The sequence below is a fragment of the Harpegnathos saltator genome, unplaced genomic scaffold (genome assembly GCF_003227715.2).
Source record: "Harpegnathos saltator strain DR-91 unplaced genomic scaffold, Hsal_v8.6 scaffold612, whole genome shotgun sequence".
NCBI lineage: Eukaryota > Metazoa > Arthropoda > Insecta > Hymenoptera > Formicidae > Harpegnathos > Harpegnathos saltator.
In genome coordinates this window covers 111,971-130,192 of record NW_020230441.1, presented here as the reverse complement: position 1 = coordinate 130,192, position 18,222 = coordinate 111,971, and the positions used below count along the sequence as shown (strand labels likewise).

The 18,222-nt window shown below is 51.2% G+C and overlaps 1 protein-coding gene across 4 annotated transcripts in view; it reads left to right on the top strand.

Annotated features, from left to right (window-relative positions):
- LOC105186530 (lachesin) overlaps positions 1 to 17,159 on the top strand; it is a 275,093-nt gene extending 257,934 nt beyond the window's left edge. For all 4 annotated transcript variants that reach the window (XM_025304498.1, XM_011146805.3, XM_011146804.3 and 1 more), the window contains one exon: positions 13,385 to 17,159. In XM_025304498.1, coding sequence (XP_025160283.1) covers positions 13,385 to 13,494 — 110 coding nt within the window. In that variant the 3' untranslated portion in view covers positions 13,495 to 17,159. The remainder of the gene's footprint in view (positions 1 to 13,384) is intronic.
- Positions 17,160 to 18,222: the final 1,063 nt, after the last annotated feature.

Sequence of the window (18,222 nt, the reverse complement as noted above, 5' to 3'; positions counted from 1 at the left end):
CTCGAGAAGCGGGAAAAAAAGTCAAAGGTCAACATTGCTTGGTTCGTTGGCTGATTAATTGGACCGATTAATGCGGATGTTTGCAGGCCGCGCTGTTACACGCTGTAACGAAATTCTGCGCGCGCACGTTCGTCGTATCGCGAGAGGGGTGTAATAACGTTTCAGTAGACATTATTACACGAGAGACTGGCAGAAGTGTCCAACCAACGTGTCTGAGCGCGACGTGTCATGTCTAGCGGGCGAGACGGCAACGGGCGCGAGTTCGGCGGGTTAATAAGCAATATGAACTGCTCGGGTACAAGGTTCACTAAGAATTCATTGAGCGAATCGACGCGAGTGCACGCTCCCTCATCAGCCTGATGCGCCGCCGCCGCCGCCGCCGCATGCCATCCGACGACGCGACGCGAAGTGGCGAGCTCGGAGTGCGCGAAAGAGATCGATACAGCTTCTTAAGGCAGTTTGCCTTTAAATTATTCAGCCCCGCGATTATACGCCGCGTAACTTCGCCGTATCCGGTTTGTGGACGGAATTTCATAATTAACCGGAGCGCGACGTTCAAAGTGCACGCGAAGATACCGTGTCGGCGCACGGCAGATGGAGAGAGAGAGAGGGAGAGCGAGAGAGAAGATATAGACAGGATGGAATTAGCGGGGGGTGTCGGGGGCGGAAGTGGGGAGAAGGATTGATATCGTCGCCGGTATCAGCGATCATAATGCGCCTGCATATTTGCGCAGCGCGTATGCAATGCAGCCGAGCGATTTCGAGCGGTCTCCTCTCCCTCTCTGTCCTTTCTCTCTTTCTCTCCTCTCTCTCGCCGTTTCTCTCTCTCTCTCTCGCGCGCGCGCGCGAGCGCTGAAGGATCGCGTTTCCGCATCAAACAAGAATTACGCGCGGCAGCAATGAGAGCGTAACGGTAAACGAGCCGAGTCGCCCGCTCGAAGAAACGAGGAAGCAAATTTTGTTACATGCCGCTGCAAGTTTGTAAGCGCGCATCGAGGTAATGCGCTGCGAGGACGAACCGTATCTTTGCGTTCGTCGCATCGATTCACCTCCCCCCCCCTCTCTCTCTCTCTCTCTCTCTCTCTCTCTCTCTCCCCCTTCCGCTCAGTATAAACTGCAAATGTTCCACTACTACAGCGCATCATTCTGCATCAAGTAAAATAATTAACGTGGAAAATTAGCCCATAAATTAGCCGGTAAATATTTCGTCGATATTTCAATATCATGCACACGTATGTGCACGTGTGCGTGCATATGTGTGTGTATGTGTGTATCGTAAATTTTAATTCAATATTTTTATATCGACGGATTGCGCGACATATGCGCTCGCAGAAGGAGCGTGACGAGGATGGAACGGGGGAGGGGGGAACTTTTCACGGTTTACGCTTTTCCGATGCTCCTCGAAACAAGATCTACTTTCTGGTAAATCAATCTACCGTAAATACTCGCCATTTGCGAAACTCGAGCGAAAGAGGAGAGTGACCACCTCTTTCTTTCTTTCTCTCTCTCTCTCTCTCTCTCTCGACCGCGTGAGCAAACAATCGCGTAATAGTAACCCCGATAAAACGAGAGGAGAAATATTTTCCGATCCGTGTGTACGACCCGCGCACGCGTTATAATACCGCCGTGCTTCGTGCATACAAGCGAACCAACGAACGAACGAACGAACGAACGAACGAACGAACGAACGAACGAACGAACGAACGAACGAACGAGTCGACGAGGTTTAGCCTTCGTAGGAGGCAGTCGAGTGGCATAAGAGTGCACGCGGGGCCCGCTCGTTCCGTGTCCGTTCGTTCGTTCCGAGCTAAGTGCACTTGGCGAATAATCGCAGCGTGAAGCGAGCGTCGAAACATGCACATGCGGCGATGATTTACCCTCCTCCTTCCTCTCCCCCCTCCCGCCCTCTCTTATTTGCCCGGGCCGTCTGCATTTTCCCGCTTCTATCTATCCATCCGCGTTCTGCCCGCCGGTTTCCGCCCTCAACAAGGCGGAAAAATGCTCTCTCCCGCTACGTCTTTTTTTCTGGCCTCAAAGTGGCGATTAAGGATGCGAGGAGACGAGAAGACGGCGGCGTCGTGAAATTTCCCGGCCCCGTCGCGTCGTCGGCCCGTCGATCCGGCTCGCGAGTAGACGGCGACACTGTCTCTTCTTTTTCTCTTCTTCACGTGCGACCAAACGCGCGAGGAAGGCGCAACCGACAAGAAGGAAAATAATATTCTCGTCGGCTTGTCGCGCTCATAGTGGTGCGAACGTTCGCGTGATGCGTCGTGAATTTCGAGACGCGGCGAGTATGCGAAACTGGCAAACGGCATTAACCCTTTGAAGTAAACCCGTTATCTCGCAGCGGGACAGAAGTGATCAACCCTTACGACGTTAGCGTTAGAGCTACCGTGAATAGGGTCAAAAATGAAAAATTCCTGACAAAGGTAATTCACGTAATCGTGCATGTTATACTTTCGATCAAAACGTTGGGTAAAAGCAACCGTTGAATAAACTAACAACGTCGAATAAAATAAATAAATATTTTCACCATCGCATAACGTGTTTCCCTTGAAAAAACTTGTTATTCGACCGCTCCGGCAGAAATGTGGGTCGCGTTCATTGTCGGTGGCTTGAATGTCAAAGCACCGATTGCAACGAGGTCGTCCTCGCGTCACAACGCACCGTCGCGTATAGCTCGACCTTAGCTCTGACCCGTGAAAAAAATTCGCAAAAAGATGAACCAGAAGAAAAAAGATTTTTGACCCGGCGTTCAGAGTTCTGGATATGTCGCAGCACTCGCGAGCTTCGAAGAGTTAAACGCGGACGAGTAATTCGCGAGATGTGTCTCGCGAGCTTCCACGGTAGAAAGCATCGGCGAAAACGCGCGAGTCACGCTCGCGGTCGACAGCTGCGAGTTTCCGTGATCTGCTTTCAGCGAAGAGAGAGAAAGAAAGAGAGAGAGAGAGAGGGAGAGAGAGAGAGAGAGAGAGAAACGTACCCACCCGGCGAGTCTTCGAAACACGCAGAGCGCAGAGTCGCACGCGAGCGAAGCGACTCCGCCTCCGAAGGAAACGCGCGAAGAGAAAAGTCAACGAGCGGGCTGGAAGCGGCCTGGAAGCAGTTGTTCCTTCTAATCACAACGGACGTCGTTCACGCCGTACAAATGTCTCTCGCACTCATGATCAGTTACTCGCACGGGTCCGCTCCCTGCGTGACGGATGAACGCGCGGCCGACGAGTGTGCGCGAGTTATCGGTCTTCCTCGTCGCGAGGCGAATTTGTCGAGGCGTAACCCGCAGAACGCGTCGCGTTCGATGCAGTCGCTAAGACCTCCCACGCGCGTTCATTGCATCTTTCGCGCATCGCCCCTCGGCTATCGAATCAGTTTGCTATCAGTTTACTCAACTGTCGCGGCTCAAGCGCGCGTGACTTCGCATCATTCGCCGTTTGCTGCATGCGAGGTGCAATTAGGACTGCCAGATGGTCGGGATTTCTGGGATTGTCCCGGAATTTTTAAGCTCGGGATTTTTAAGCCGTTTCCCGAATGTAAGTTTTCTGTCACCAGACCTTCTGTCATCGGAACTTCAACAAAATTATAATCATAACATTCGTGTTTTTCCTACAGAGAAATGTGAGTGTCACCGCGATTTACAAGGTCGAAAAATTTGACGCGCCACTTGAGAAAATTGATGTCAAGTGAGCCATTTGTGTAGTAAACAAAAAAAGAACGAGGAGAGGGGGCGGGTAAAAAATTCTATCGCACGGTGTCCAAACTTCTCTCTGCTGGTACCTAATTCACGCATTTATTTATTGCAAGTACACAGCGACATCTCTTAACCGTCTCTTACTCCTCTGTCTCTCAAATCTTTAATTAAAATTCTCTAACAACCTACTCTTCAACCGTCGCCTAAAAAATGCCCCGGAAATAGTCATTATGTCAGCAACCGCTGCCGAGCGGCTCGACGAAGCGCGAGCGAGCGCGCTGACTTCCCCGCGAGAAAATGTCTCCCCGCGGCGACCCAACTCGCTGCTGTGGTAATCCTCGATATCGCCGTGGCATATGCCGATCAACGAGCCCCGTCGCGATTATCGTTGGTACTTAGTTACACTGCCGGCCGCCTCCAGCCTCCCTAAACGCCTAAACGCCGCAACTGAGGCGGCAGAGGGAGCGGAAGAGAGGAAACATACGGCACTCCACTTTCCGGTAATTTGCCGTTGTCGTAAAAGGGTCAGTCGAGGGACCAGCGGTCGAGTATCTTCGCCCCGATTTCCCAAGACGCAAATGGTCTCAACCTTCATGTGCGCGGAGAAGGAAGGAAGGAAGGGGCCGTTGGAGGAGACGGGGGTTCCAATGGGGTCCCACATACAAATGCCGTCTTTAGACCGCGTGTGGTACACATCGTATCCACACACACGCACACACACGCGCGCGCGTATATCCGCATGCGGCGGACGGCGCGCGAGCGACAAGCTTGATAAATGAATACGCGGTTGATACGTGAGGAGGAACGCATCGCCCGCACGCCCGGGGAAAAGACTAAAGACACCTTGGGGGAAGCGCGCCCGGCCGCTCGAATGTATCTTGATCTCAGGTAACAAAGATGGGGGGCCGAAGACGACGACGCCGCCGCCGGCGGCGATTGCACCTAACATCCGGGTCGTCCTGATTTCTCGGCTGCGGGATCGCCGGGTCGTCGTTTTCGCGATCGCGCCGAAAAACATCGTCGCCCCGAAGCGACCCGAACGGACGCGCGTGAGCGCGCGCGGCTTTACGGTCGGCGAGTGACATTAATTTAATGACTCGCGCCGGCGCTCGTTCTGCCGCGATCGAATTGAAAATTAATTAAGCGACCCGCGGCCGCCGCTTCGGCGTCGAAATTTCATTGTCACCGCGATCGCCGCGCGCGCGCGTTTTATTTATTCGCAGTCGCCTCTCGCTCGTAAATTAACGCATCTCCACGTTTTGAATATCTCGGCTCGGTACGCGCGAGAGCGAGCGGACGTACGGCCGGATTTAACGTTTTAATTTGTCTGCTACTCGTTATATAAATATTTTAATAAGCGACGCGCGGTCGGCACGGAGGCTCCTTACGTCGTTTTCAACATTCCCAACGGCGCCGAGAACGCGAGGACTCTGCCTACGGCCGTCTCGTGCTTCCTCCGTTTGTCTAATTGTGTAAAACAGACTCTTTTGCAGCTTGACAACGAGGACGTGGGGAAAGATCTCCCGCCGTCGCACGCCGTCACAACGCGACGGCGTGGCGGTGAGCGTGTCGAAAACCCACGGCGACGACTTTAACGGTCGCAAATTCCACGTGCCGCGGCTATCACGGCGCGTTTCACGAGAAGTCCTCTTTCGCGCTTTTAGCGCGATATACACTGCTAACTCAATAACCTCCTTATTCCCTTCGACCTCATTTCCGAGCCTGTCGAACGTTATATTCGGCCCCGAGCTCGGAGTCGCGTTTAAAGCCGATGGTCCAAGGACGACGAGGGCGCCGGGAAAAATAGATTGATAACTGCGGTGACAGATAAAGGCGCAACGCGAGGAGGAGGCTTAAGGATAGGCATAGGAACGCGACGTCGTCATTGTCGTTTCGTGAAAATTAACGCCGAGAGTTCCCGCGGTCTACGTGTTGTTGCGTAAACATAATATCGCGCTTCATAACACCGTATCGCGCTGCGTGAATATAAATATTTTTCACGACGTCGTCGGAGCCGTGACAATCGTACGTATATGTCGTGCTGAACGGAAAATCATGCGCTGAATCGCGCGAGGAAGTTGCGCTTTGTTTATCCGTGATGCACTCGCGATACAGCCGTGTGCGTTCACGTTGGATATAATTTAGACGGGCGCGGCGAGTACAAAATCACTCGCGCACTCGCCGACGGAATTCGTCGTCGTTGTTTGCCGAGCGATATTCGCGCGACTGTACGAGCGTACGGCCGATGGCGGAAAGACCGCGGCACGATTCCGTCTCGATGAACCTCACAAAACGCGTCCGTCATCCCCGATGGAAAGATCTGTCTCGACTACGAATGAAAATCTAGAAAATAAAACTCCCGTCGAATGCGTCGCGACGTTCATCGACAGGAGGAAAAATGTTGCGACTTGTCTTGGACGCGTTCTTTTCTAATGAGATTAGAAGAGCTTCGACGTTTTTTAAACGGACGCGAATAGAAACCAGCCATTCGCGAGGATCAAGACAGGACTTTGTTTGTTTAGTTCGACTAGTGATGGGCGATTCAACTTTCGGAAAATCAATTTTGTCTCCAAAAATCGATTTTTAAATGCATTCCCTTCCGTTCGATTTTTTTGCAAATCGATTTCTTTCAGTAGAGAATCGATTCTCGATCCATTGGTGTTACTCGTTCATCAACGTTGTTTCGTTGAACAAAGAATTCCACGTTTGAAAGAATCGGTTTCTACAAGAAATCCAAGTCTGAAAAGAATCGATCTAAAAGACCGATTTTTTCGAGGAACAGATGAATTTTCCGAAAATCGAGTCGAGATCGCACATCACTAGTCTCGACGCATTCGCTCGGTACGACGACGCGGAAAATTCCGCGGCTGGACGTTATGGCATAACATTACGACGTTGCGCCGTGCGTAAGGCCGCATCAGCGTGATAAACAAACAAACGTGATCGCTAACGAGGCCCGGAGTGCGGTATTTCCCGCTGCACGAGCGTTCGTAATTGAATCCATCGACTATGAACAAATAACGACGACGACGACGACGACGACGACAACGACGACGACGATATAATATGAATAGGTGAACGGCGTAACAGAGCGCGATGTAATCGACGTCTAAAGCGCCGTATATCGGATTTCGAGAGGCGAGAGCCGTCTTAACCTTCGCGGATAACACGGAAAGTCCGTTCACACCGTCTCTTAATCCCTATACATAGCACCGAAATCCCATTTGCATCGACTTGAAGGCGCGCGCGAGCACTCGCTCGCTCGACATTATCCCCGGCTATATCACCGAAAACATATCGCTTGCGATATTCCACCTCCTCGCTCACCGCGCGACACCTGTCAATATCGCGACGTCGCGTTAAAATTCACCGGATGGTGCTCCTCGATTTAGTCGAATCTTCAAGACGTCTCCAAAGCCGCTGGCCCCCTCCGTCTCAGGTCGACGCAACGGTTCGCCGTGCCAAGTCGGGAGAACGCGCGATTTGCCGGCGTGTCCCTTATTCCGCATTCGACGGCGCGGGGCGCAATATAAAAAATACATAATTCTTCGAGCAAAGTGCCAATAATACGTACATCATGTTCCCGGCCGCTCGGTGCTCGCCGCGATATTTCATGCCGGACCTACCGGCGATATCCGGGAGGCGTGCTACGCTGCGGTGTGACACGACGAGCGAGCGAGCGATGCGTCGGTGTGTATGCGCCACGCGCGCGAGCCATTTTATTTTGCAATATAATGCTTGACTCCTCGTCGTCCGCGCAGCTTGACATATTGGACGTGATAGGGAGTAATCTGTTATACCAGCCCGTGTCCACGATAGGAGGCCGCGCACTCTCTCTCTCTCTCGCTCTCTCTCTCCGTGAGCGGCCGTCTCTACGGTGCAGCGGAACGCGGCCGATATATATTTCCTGACGCACATTTCCGTACGATTCGTAGGGAAAATATAGTGGACCGCGGGGCTGCGAGCGCGTGAGCCGGATCGCCGATAAATCAGGCCGCAACGTAAATAAAATCTTATGGGAAGACCGCGCGCGCGCGCGTTGCTGAGGAAGCAGCGTCTTCTCCCCCGTCTTCTTCCCGTGGCCAATTTCAGATCGCCAGCCACCACGTGGCGGACATGGGGCGAGTCCTCTTGTCCACGGCGGAAGCGCGCGATTACATTATTGACACGGGTCGTGACGGTGGGAACAATGCAGACCGCGACAGCGAAACCGACACGATTGCGCGGATGCTAACGTTATTTGTAGCTATCATTCTGTGTGTGTGTGTGTGTGTGCACGCGCGCGCGTACGCGTGCGAGCATTATTGCATGGGAGAACTTTTGTCGATACTGCCCAGTTCGAGATATCGCGGATATTGTTAGATACGCTTTTTCCGCTGCAGTTCCCTCGCTCGCGCAGACGCGATGTTTACGCGATTGTTACGATAGCAGCTTTATTTCACGTCATTCGCGACTGCCTCGCTTCGCTTATGTTATTTCAGCAAATTCGAATACCTCCCTGCGCTTCTTCTCCTGCGCGACGACCAACGCCAGCGAGGTTTACAGCGAGTTAGAATCGAGTATTCCGTTCGCGTGGTCGAGCTCTAATTCACTCGTAAGAAAGCCCGGCGAGAGGAAGACCGGCCGGCCGGCCGAGTCGAAAGGCGGCCCTCCGTCCCTCCGCCACCTGGCCAACTCTGGGCACTCCTCCCTCCGTGTCGGCGATTCTTTACAATTAATCTCGCGAGAATTACGCGCGCGCGCGCCCGGCACAGCTCGACAGGCATTTCGGATAATCCCGGATGGCGCCGCGCAATATTCCGGCGAACGCGCATCGGTGCATCCCGATGGCGCATGTCTATCGAAAAACCAAAGAGATCTCTCCGTTGTAGTTTCGCTCGGCTGGGGCCAGGATCAGGGATGGCACTCGAGACACACCCGGGGGATTTTCGAACGAAAAGTTCCGCTGGAAACTCCAGTCTCTCTCGCTTATCCAGAGTTCAACCTCTCTCTTCTCCCGTTTCCCTCTCGCTCCTCCCCTCCCCCCCGCCCCGGCTCACCTCACTCTTCTCGTAGCAAGCGTCCCCCGTTGCTTTTCGCAACGCGCGCCGCTCCGGCTGCATATAGTTTTCCCTTCGCGCACACACGAGAGAGAGAGAGAGAGAGAGAGCTCCGGTCGAAAGCTATCGCGAAAATATAGACCGTGAAATTTCTAAACGGGATTTAAAGTTCCGCGCGACCAATTTCTAGCCGCCGTTTAACCTCCCTGTACGTAATTACCGAGATAACGAGCTTTGTAAAACGGTCGGGAACTCCGGCTGCGGAAGAAGAGATTAAGCGAGCCGTTTATTCTGTAAGTGCTGTAAGTCAAATTTGCGAAATATAACGAGTTTAAACGAGACCGGCGGGAGGGGGGAGGTGGGGACGCGAGAGCAATTTAAGAGCGCGCGGAGAGAGATGATACCCGGGGCTCTCTATTTATGTCGCATAAATTTTCATGGGATTTCGATACTCGGGCCGCGCGCGACTCACGCCGCCACGATTTCTGTCCGGAGAGTTCTCGGCTGAAAGCGACGAGAGACAGGTCCAAAAATCACCCGAGAGACGCTTCTCAGGGGCGAACGTGCGCCTTCGATTCTGCAGACTGCTCTGCTTGTCGACTCGAGGAGATCCGAGGCGAGGTGTAGCGCATGATTAATTATCGACACATATCGAACTGATTAAGCGGATTAATCGTAATTCCCCGCGGGACTGCGAGAGCTATTAGTGACGCACGGCTTGCTGATTCCTCAAGTGCTCCCGGTATAAATTATCCGGCATCTTAATAATACACTGCGCGTAATTGCATCGTTATTTTACAACGTGGTCGTGCGCCTCGAGAGATTTCGACGTTGAAAATTCGAGCGTTATCCGGAAAATATTTCACGGTGCATTTCCGAGCGATCTCGCCATGAAGCATGCGTTACGCACGCGCAACACGAAATTGTCAGAATAAATAATTTTTAACAAATATGTAGATATTTTAAGCTCTGGAAACACGTCAGGCGAATAATAGCCGTCATCGTGTCTAATTTTTATTTGTTAGTAATCGTAACGATCGTTCAATCAAACGCAAAACGAATGATTGTATCGTATCGAGATTTCGAACGTAACAGTATACAGTGATAGCGAGAAAGTGACGACAGAACATGTGAGGATAATTGAATTGAAGGGTCGAGCTTAGTTGATCGCGAATTATACGATATATAAAAGTACGATTTTTTTTTACGGCGCGTTTGTTTCTGACGGCGAAGCAAATTTCTTCTCTTGATTGTTCTCGATCGACGCGAACGACGCGAGAAAGTCTCCGGGACGCTAGACTGAGGCCTGGCCTACAATATGTCGTTTGTCGGAGTTGGAACTCGAACGCATGCGCACTATATCGTGCGCTATCGTATAAAGTTGTCACAAGTTGACTGTCGGTGTCGGAACGAGGGATGTCCATGTCCCATCTTTTTCGACTTATGACTACGACTGTTGGTCGACACGGACAAGTGAATTGTGACAACTTCATATGATAGCCGACAATCCAGTGCGCATATATACTGCGTCCGACAAACGACGTTTCGCAGATCAGGCCTGTGACGAATTGATTCGACACAGAGAGAAAGTTCGCAAAACCGCGAGCGAACGACGAGGAAACCGCAAAAGAAGCGCGAGTGAATTCCATCCAAGGCTTCATTCTCTTCGTGTGAAGCGCAGAGTTTTCTCTTATTCAAAGCTTTGAGTAATTAAATCCTACGCGTTGTATCGCTCTCTCGCTCGTTCTGTTTCTCAAGTTTCCCCGTGAAACTCAATACAACGGACGAAAAGAGACGGATAGACAGAAGGTGTCGAGAAAACTATCATAATCCCCATTGCGGTTTGCAGTCACGCGATATAAATTTCTCGATATTATCTTTCCCATAATATAATAATTCCGCGCGACACAAACAATATTAATTTCCAAACATGTTGGAAACTCACAATTCTCCCTCTCTTCGTCGTTTCTGATATCCACGGAAACGAGAAATCGGTGCTTTGCGATATCTCACCGAGCCGATTTCATATTTCCATTTCAGTCGTGCAGATTAACTTCCGCTGAAATTTGGAAACACTCGATATTTCTTACCGCGACTATCCAACGGATCCTCACGTCGAGAGCGAACGACTGCATGCTCCGAAAAAGCGTGCTGCTCTCAGCCTCAGAATGGTCTTTACCCGGTCTGGGAAGGAAGATGTCGACGAGCGATCGCTCCGGCGATTGAATCGGCGGCGCGTGCTCAAAGGCGAGCACTTCCCGGGCAGACGATAGCGCCGCATTCCGTCGCGTCTGTTTACGCTTGCACCTGTTTACGGCCTTGCTCCCCACTACCGTTCACTGGCCGCCGACCACGCGGTCATTCACGCGCTGCACAACACAACATGGCCGCCCGAGCACATGCTTGACCGAGCACGTGGTCGCCCCTCTCGCTCGCGCGCACGCCGCAACTTTGGCGGGCCGTAACTCGGGAACGAATCGACGTAGGGACGAGAAACAAAAAGCAATCTCTTTGGCGCGCGATCCCGCGCGCGTCGGGATTGCTCTTTTATCGGCAATCCGGCCAGACGTCGCGCCAGATTACGGTCGATAGGCTCTTTACGCGACTACACCGTCTAGATTCTTCCCTTCGTCACTTTTATCGTGACGATCACGAGGTTAATGTTATCGCTGCAGTTATCGACGCGCGAGGGAGTCTATGAAAGGCGCCCTCATTCCTCGCGCGATCTCTCTCGAAGCGCTTTCAATCAATGTCTCATCGTTATGTTATCATTCAGTGACAAGTATTCAATCTCTCTCTCTCTCTCTCTCTCTCTCTCTCTCTCTTTCTCTCTCTCTTTCTCTTTCTCCGCTGTTCTCAACAAACGTACGATATATTAATCTAAAACATCGAATAATAATGAAATATTTATATTGTCGGTAAATGTGGCAATCTCATACTTGATTGATAATCAGCGAATTGGAGTTAATACCCGACGTTGACGTGCGCTAATACATCGATAATAATCTTGTGATGGAATATTCCATTTGCGAATTAAACGTCATCGCGTCCTCCGCAGCGGATGCATGTCTTTCCGGCTGAGTAATTCACACGTCGATTTTTATAGCGCATTTAGATGAAACAGAGACGCTGTTTGCGCGCGTTGTAACGTATTCTATAAATATAACGAGAGAAATGATTCGCTCGCGTCGGATCTCCGAGATAACATTATATCGGGCGTAATATGTTACACGGTGCCGAGTACATCGCGACGTTAATACACACATACACACACACACACACACACACGCGCGCGCGCGCGCGAAACGTTAATATTATGATATTACAGGAAAGCGAGGAACAGCCTTTTCGCGCATCCGGCATGTAAATGAACGTAGAGGTAGATATGTAAATTGTAGAGCCGGACGAGAGAGTGACGCCGACATATTCTACGGGTCAACATATTTCGCGAGCGCGACCGTTACGATGATACGTTTGCATGCAGCTGACTGATTTCGGTTCGGCCGTTTGAAAAAGCGGGAATTCCAGCGGCTGATGTGCGCCGAGATTCAATAACTTCGCGATGGAGCGCGATGGATCGCGCGCGTACCCCCTAATCAGGATAGGAGTAATTCGTTTAACAACTCGCAAATGAGCGCACGTTACGATTAGTACAATAAATCCAGGCATTTGCGATTATATATCGAGCAACGATTTCGTTAATAGGCTCGACATGTGATCGAATAATTTGTAATCGAGAGGCGTTTAAATTACCGGACATCGATTTGGTCATCGTCATTGCGTTTAACTAATCTTGCGCTGACCTTGGCCTCATCCCTCCCCCTGCCTCCCTCTGTCTTGTCAATTTGGATAACGACTTGTCCAAAAACGACTGCTCGTGAAATTCCAGTCACAGAATTGTAGATTTCCAAAGATGTCGTTATACCGACGTCTGAATGGCGAAAAACGGAGCTGATCAATAAGGAATATTCCCAATTCGGTGCGGGATGAGGGAGAGGAGTTTCCGATGAGAAATTCAAATTGAATCGAGGCAAGCGAGAAGGGAGGAGATAAACATATCTGTCGCATGGAGCTCGCAATAAGAAAGGCACTGTTTTAAAAAATGACGTAAGAAGCCGGAGAGTTCTTGACTTAAAGTAGACGGGCGGAGAAGAAATGTAGACGCGCGGGTGTTAAACGGTCGAAACGGCATTTCCATAGCGATCCGCCCACACGTACCTCTCCGCGCGAAGAAAAATGACGGCAGTCTCAGGTGGATCTGATATATATACACATGTCCTCCTCCTTCGCGCGCTCGCCGCAACTTCGTTGTTACGAGAGCGAGTTTTCCGCGCGAAGCGAATAAACGAGGCTGCGCGCGCGAGAGCCGAGTTCCATGGAAAAATCGACCAAGAAGTAACACACTTCACCGGCGACTGGCCGATGAAGCCATCTCGGCTCGGAGATGCGATTTCCGCACGCTGTCTCTAATCGGCGAAAGCCACCGGGAGCGATCTCCAGGTGAGAAGGGCAAATTGGACTCGAAGTCAGAGTCGCGTGTCGCGAGTCAAAGTAGCCGCGACGCCGGGCCATCCGGGGCACCCTATATGTACGGGAGTCGCGCGCGCGCGCGCGCACAGCGGCGCCGAGTAACACGCGAAATGCATTTCTGTTTCAGGAAGCGCGTACATCATCAGATGGAGTGCGCCGCAGTTGATGGTCGTGGCGGTGCAGTACATCCTCACGGGGCCCTATATGCCTCCCTACGTGCCCCAGACGGCGAATTAAGACGTCCGCCGCAGGAAAGATGTACCGTCGCGCACCGTGTTCATCCAAAGAGGTCGTCATCGTCGTCATCGTCGTCGTCGGCGGCAGCGGCGACGACAACGGCAACGACGAGGAACAGACAGTGTCCTGGAGTGTTCCTAGAATACACATACACACGAGTCGCGTAACTCCCGCGGGACACGTGCTTTTTGCGGAACCGCGTCTCACAGCATGGAGAGCTGACTGACTGACTGACTGACTGACTGACTGACTGACGAACGGATGGGCGGGAAATGCGCCCTTGCGAAAGGGTAACTAGTTTACGATCTGTCCTTTTCGAGACAGCTTTTGATTTTGTCACTTGCCCACTAGCGCGCTTGTCGATTTCTATTAATAGAAATTGACAAGCTACGATAATTGCGAAATATGCAATTCTGCCTGCCATGCCTTGCGGCAGGCATATATAACTTTTGTTCCAGTTTGATAATCGACTTTAAGCGTTCTGTTGTATCCGCTTTATTGATCGTGGATTTAATTTCCATTTTTGAAATTTACTCATTATGCTGCGTGACTGTGTGATTTCTTTGGTGTTTTTTTTTTTTCTTTTCTTATCTTTCTCGCTTTCTTCTTTAACTTACTTCTGCCTTTTTTGCCTTATATTGTCGAAAAAGTTGACGAATAAACATAAAGTAAACGAACGAATGGCGCATGTGCGGTACGGTGAGATTCCTGGCCGTGCGACAAAGCTCTTTTGTTACGGGCGTTGCGTATGAATCATCTTCGTGAAACGATATCGGCAATTTGCACGACATCAATATGCCTTCGTCGGGCTTCGGCACGAGTGAACGGATATTTCGTTCGACGTAAGTATGTATAAAGTTGAAGTGTCGTTACTCGACTCGGCGATAAGAGGAGAATTCACGAGTCGACTCTGAGGGAACTTGAACGAAAGGACCGCGCGTCGAAATTTGCGTGCGGAACCAACACGTATCCCGAGACGCCAACGTGTTACGCACGACGAGATGAAGCGTCTAAGAGTTTCCTCCCTTTCTCTGGAGAGCGGGAGGACTTTGATTAATGCTTCGGCACGTGAAAAATGGCGGGGGCGCGGCCGCGACTCCTCGAAATAGCGAGGGCGGTGATGACGTTGGGGAGTCATCGAGAATTTTTCCTAGCATACCGCCGCCCGGAGAAACGCGCGGACGCGCACGCCTCCGGGGCGCGGGGAGAGAAAGGGAGAAAGAGCAAAAAGATTCAACGGAGAATCACGGTCCGTTACGTTGAGTGAAGAAACTCGCGTTGAAACTGTCGAGTATCGGCAGCCATTCGCACGCGAACGGATCGATGCGGGCGCGCGTTGCACCGCGAAGCGGAGAAGTTGACGCGTTCCTAAAACTGTACAGCTGTTTTCTACGAATAATGGCGAGCTTTTGTACGATAATAATACAAATCGCAAGGGAGGAAGCGGCGCTACGAGGCACGACGCTTTTTGTATAGATTTTATCGCGCGCGTGGCCGCACACGCGCGCGCGCACAGCTTGTCGGCGCGCTATGGACCAAATGAAAATTTATCACAGATCACGGCGCATTATTGTGTCCGATGAAATTTATATCAACTTCGGATGTGTCCGATCCGCCGTCGATGACGACGGCGCGATTATCGCCTCGCGAGAATTTCGTGTATACTCGTTAAACGTCCTATTCGTTTAATTAGAGATCTCTCACGGCTGAAACGCCGTCGGCGATTTTTAATTAACACACGCAACGTCGACGTTATTATTCGCTAATTAAACGTTCTCCCGCTGAAAATTCTCCCTCGCTCCGCGCGCGTTATTCGTTGCTAACCGATCTCCACTGCCACATTGTGCAAGAAGTAGCAGGTGAAAAAGGACCGATTCCGCTCCAAATTACGATGTATAAAGCAAGATAATCCTCTCTTCCTCCCTCCCTCCCTCCCTCCCTCCTTCTGCCCCCTCTTTCTTGCCAAAAACTCGAAGAAACCCGGGGAATTACAACCGGCGATTTACGCGATTTCTTTTTATTAGCCGAAATTATGATCTCCATCAGAGCGCCACGACTGCGTACGTGTATATTTCCGTTAACGAAGCGGTTTCGACTTCGTTTATCGTCGCAAGAGAATTATTTTGCACAGTTATACAGAGGTTTCCACTACCCCCCCCCTCTCTCTCTCTCTCTCTCTCTCTCTCTCCTCTCTCTCTCTCTCTCTCTTCAAGCCGGTGAATGGAAACAATAGCGCGCACAGGACTGAATTAGTACACGCGCGCGCGTGAAATGAAATTATTTCGCAAGTAAAAAAAGCGGAGCGTATCGAGCGGCGAAATTCCTCTCCAGACCGAAAGTCGCCGCGGCGAGTTAATTGGCTGCTGTTCTTCTCATTCATTCGCTCTTTAGATGCATGCGCACCATTGTGCGTATCAAAACCTCGGCGTTTTCTGGTGCTTTGTGCTAATTGCTACGACGGTTAACGGTCGTTATTAGGGGGCAGCACGGGGCACGGGGCTACATCAAATTGCAGTTTTGTAATATTTAACGCGCAAGTTTCACGGTTAAATTTTAATTACATAAATAACGCGCGCGCGCGCATGCGGGCGGAATAATTTCGCTGGATCTCGATTATTTGCGTTATCTATAAAACTCACCGCGGTAATATGCGCAAGTTAATTATCCCGATATTATCGTCGCGGGTTGTAATTGTTGTAACGCGGCTGGAACTTTCGTCCTCCCTGTGTATAACAGAACGGTAATGTATATATACGTGTAATGTATATACACGCGGTGATATAAATAACCTGGGCACGACAAAACGCGCGGGCACGTTGCATTAAATTATAGATAACGGGCGCGATTTCGGTAATGCGCCCACCGGGGGCCCCGCGTCAACTTCTCAACTTCGAGAAGTTTGAGCGTGCAGCGGCGCAACGAGCGCGACAAGAATCAGGACGCGAATCGCCATCGTCGCGTCAAGTAGCGGAGACGAAATGAAAAAAACCACGTTCCCGAGATTTGAATGCTTCAGTAAAGTAAAGCTCCTCAGATCAAAGCCCTTCAATATCTGCCGGACACATCCGGCCGGATCTATCGTCAAAAATGCAACCTGCCCGAAGCCGCATTTACAAGCTGGTAAAATCACACCCACGCTTGCGAGTTTATTCTATGACTCTCTCATCGACAATGTCGCTGTGGTTGCGCAGCTTTTCTACCACATAACATACCCGCCTAACAATAACGACATTATCATTAAATGTATCGCGAAACAGATTTTGCATTCCCGGATTATTCGGTTAACGAGAAAGTAACTCGAACGAGACTTTACCAAAGCGTACACACAGTTTAAATTACGTGCAATAACGAATCGGGGACTTTCCTACTGGATCCTAGCGGATCCTGATTCTGACGTCGAACCTCTTTCTCACTGATAAAATTCCGAGACGATCACGTCGACTCGGCTCGAAAGAACTAACGCGACCACCCGCATGCTTCGCTTGTCTTCTCTCGCGGAATACACAAACGATGGCTTCATTTCCGCAACAAGGCACAACAGGATGCGCTTCGGACGAATCATCGCGGGGTTTCGCATCTTGACCGTCACTTCATCCCAATTCCAGTTCGGAAACGCGCTTTCGTGGTCACGAGCGAGCGAGCGAGAGAGAGAGAGAGAGAGAGAGAGAGAGGAAGGGAGGGAAGGAGGGAGAGCACGGAACTCTCGCGAGCGCGCGACACGCCGAAATATCTCGCGCGCCGATATAATTGTACAGCGCGAGCGCGCGCGCGTGTCGGAGGTATCATTCCGTAATCTATGTAGTCCCGGTCGGACGGGGGATTATGTTAAGCGATGCGTGAGCGCGCGGCCACAGTCCACAGCAATCCAGGCGTAACAGAGATACTGCTCGGTGACGTCGTTACACTCGGCACACACACACACACACACATGCGCGTCCGCGTCGCACTTATGTACGCACTCCGCGATTATGTATTGTACATAAGCGCCGCGAGGCGTACATACGCCCCGAGCGTATATTTGTGTATCGCGGCTTGATACGCGCGCGAGATGCATTACCGCGAGCGCAGCCTGATCGCGGTCTCCGAAAGGATGCGCTCAGGGGCGGATATACGGGGACATCAAGGAAGTTTAAGCTCCTGCGGAGATAACGCCGATCGGATGAGTCTGTCAGTTCTCTCTTCTTTCTTATTTTTCAAGTCGGGAAAATAAGAGAGAGAGAGAGAGAGAGAGAGAGAGAGAGAGAGAGAAAGAAAGGGAGAGAGGTCCATGTTGGTTGTCGCGACATTATAAGATTTACGGTTAGAGAAATCCTGGCGATTAAACCGGCCGGCTCGAGCTTCCGCTGAGACACGAGCTCGACTTCCGCTCGCGAATACAACGAACAATTTTCCGTTATTTAACGTTTACTCTTTTACACTTATAGAGTTTTACGCACGAGGAGTGCTCTCTTTCTCTTCCTCACGCTATTTTCCGAGTGGCTTATAATTCGAGTGCCGTTGGAGCACTCGACATTTTCTACAGCGACGGAAAGGTCGCGCCGCTTCGGAAACAATCGTCCGCCGGTGGTGATCCCGGATGTGACGTCTCGCGTCGAACGGCTCCGGTTCGTCGAAGACGAGCACGCGGCTGCGGAGTTATCAATTAGAGGCGCCGAGAAGCGGGCGTTCGGCCCTGGCCGAACGACACGTCGGGTTAATCGCGAGGGCACGCCGCGATATCGCGATTAA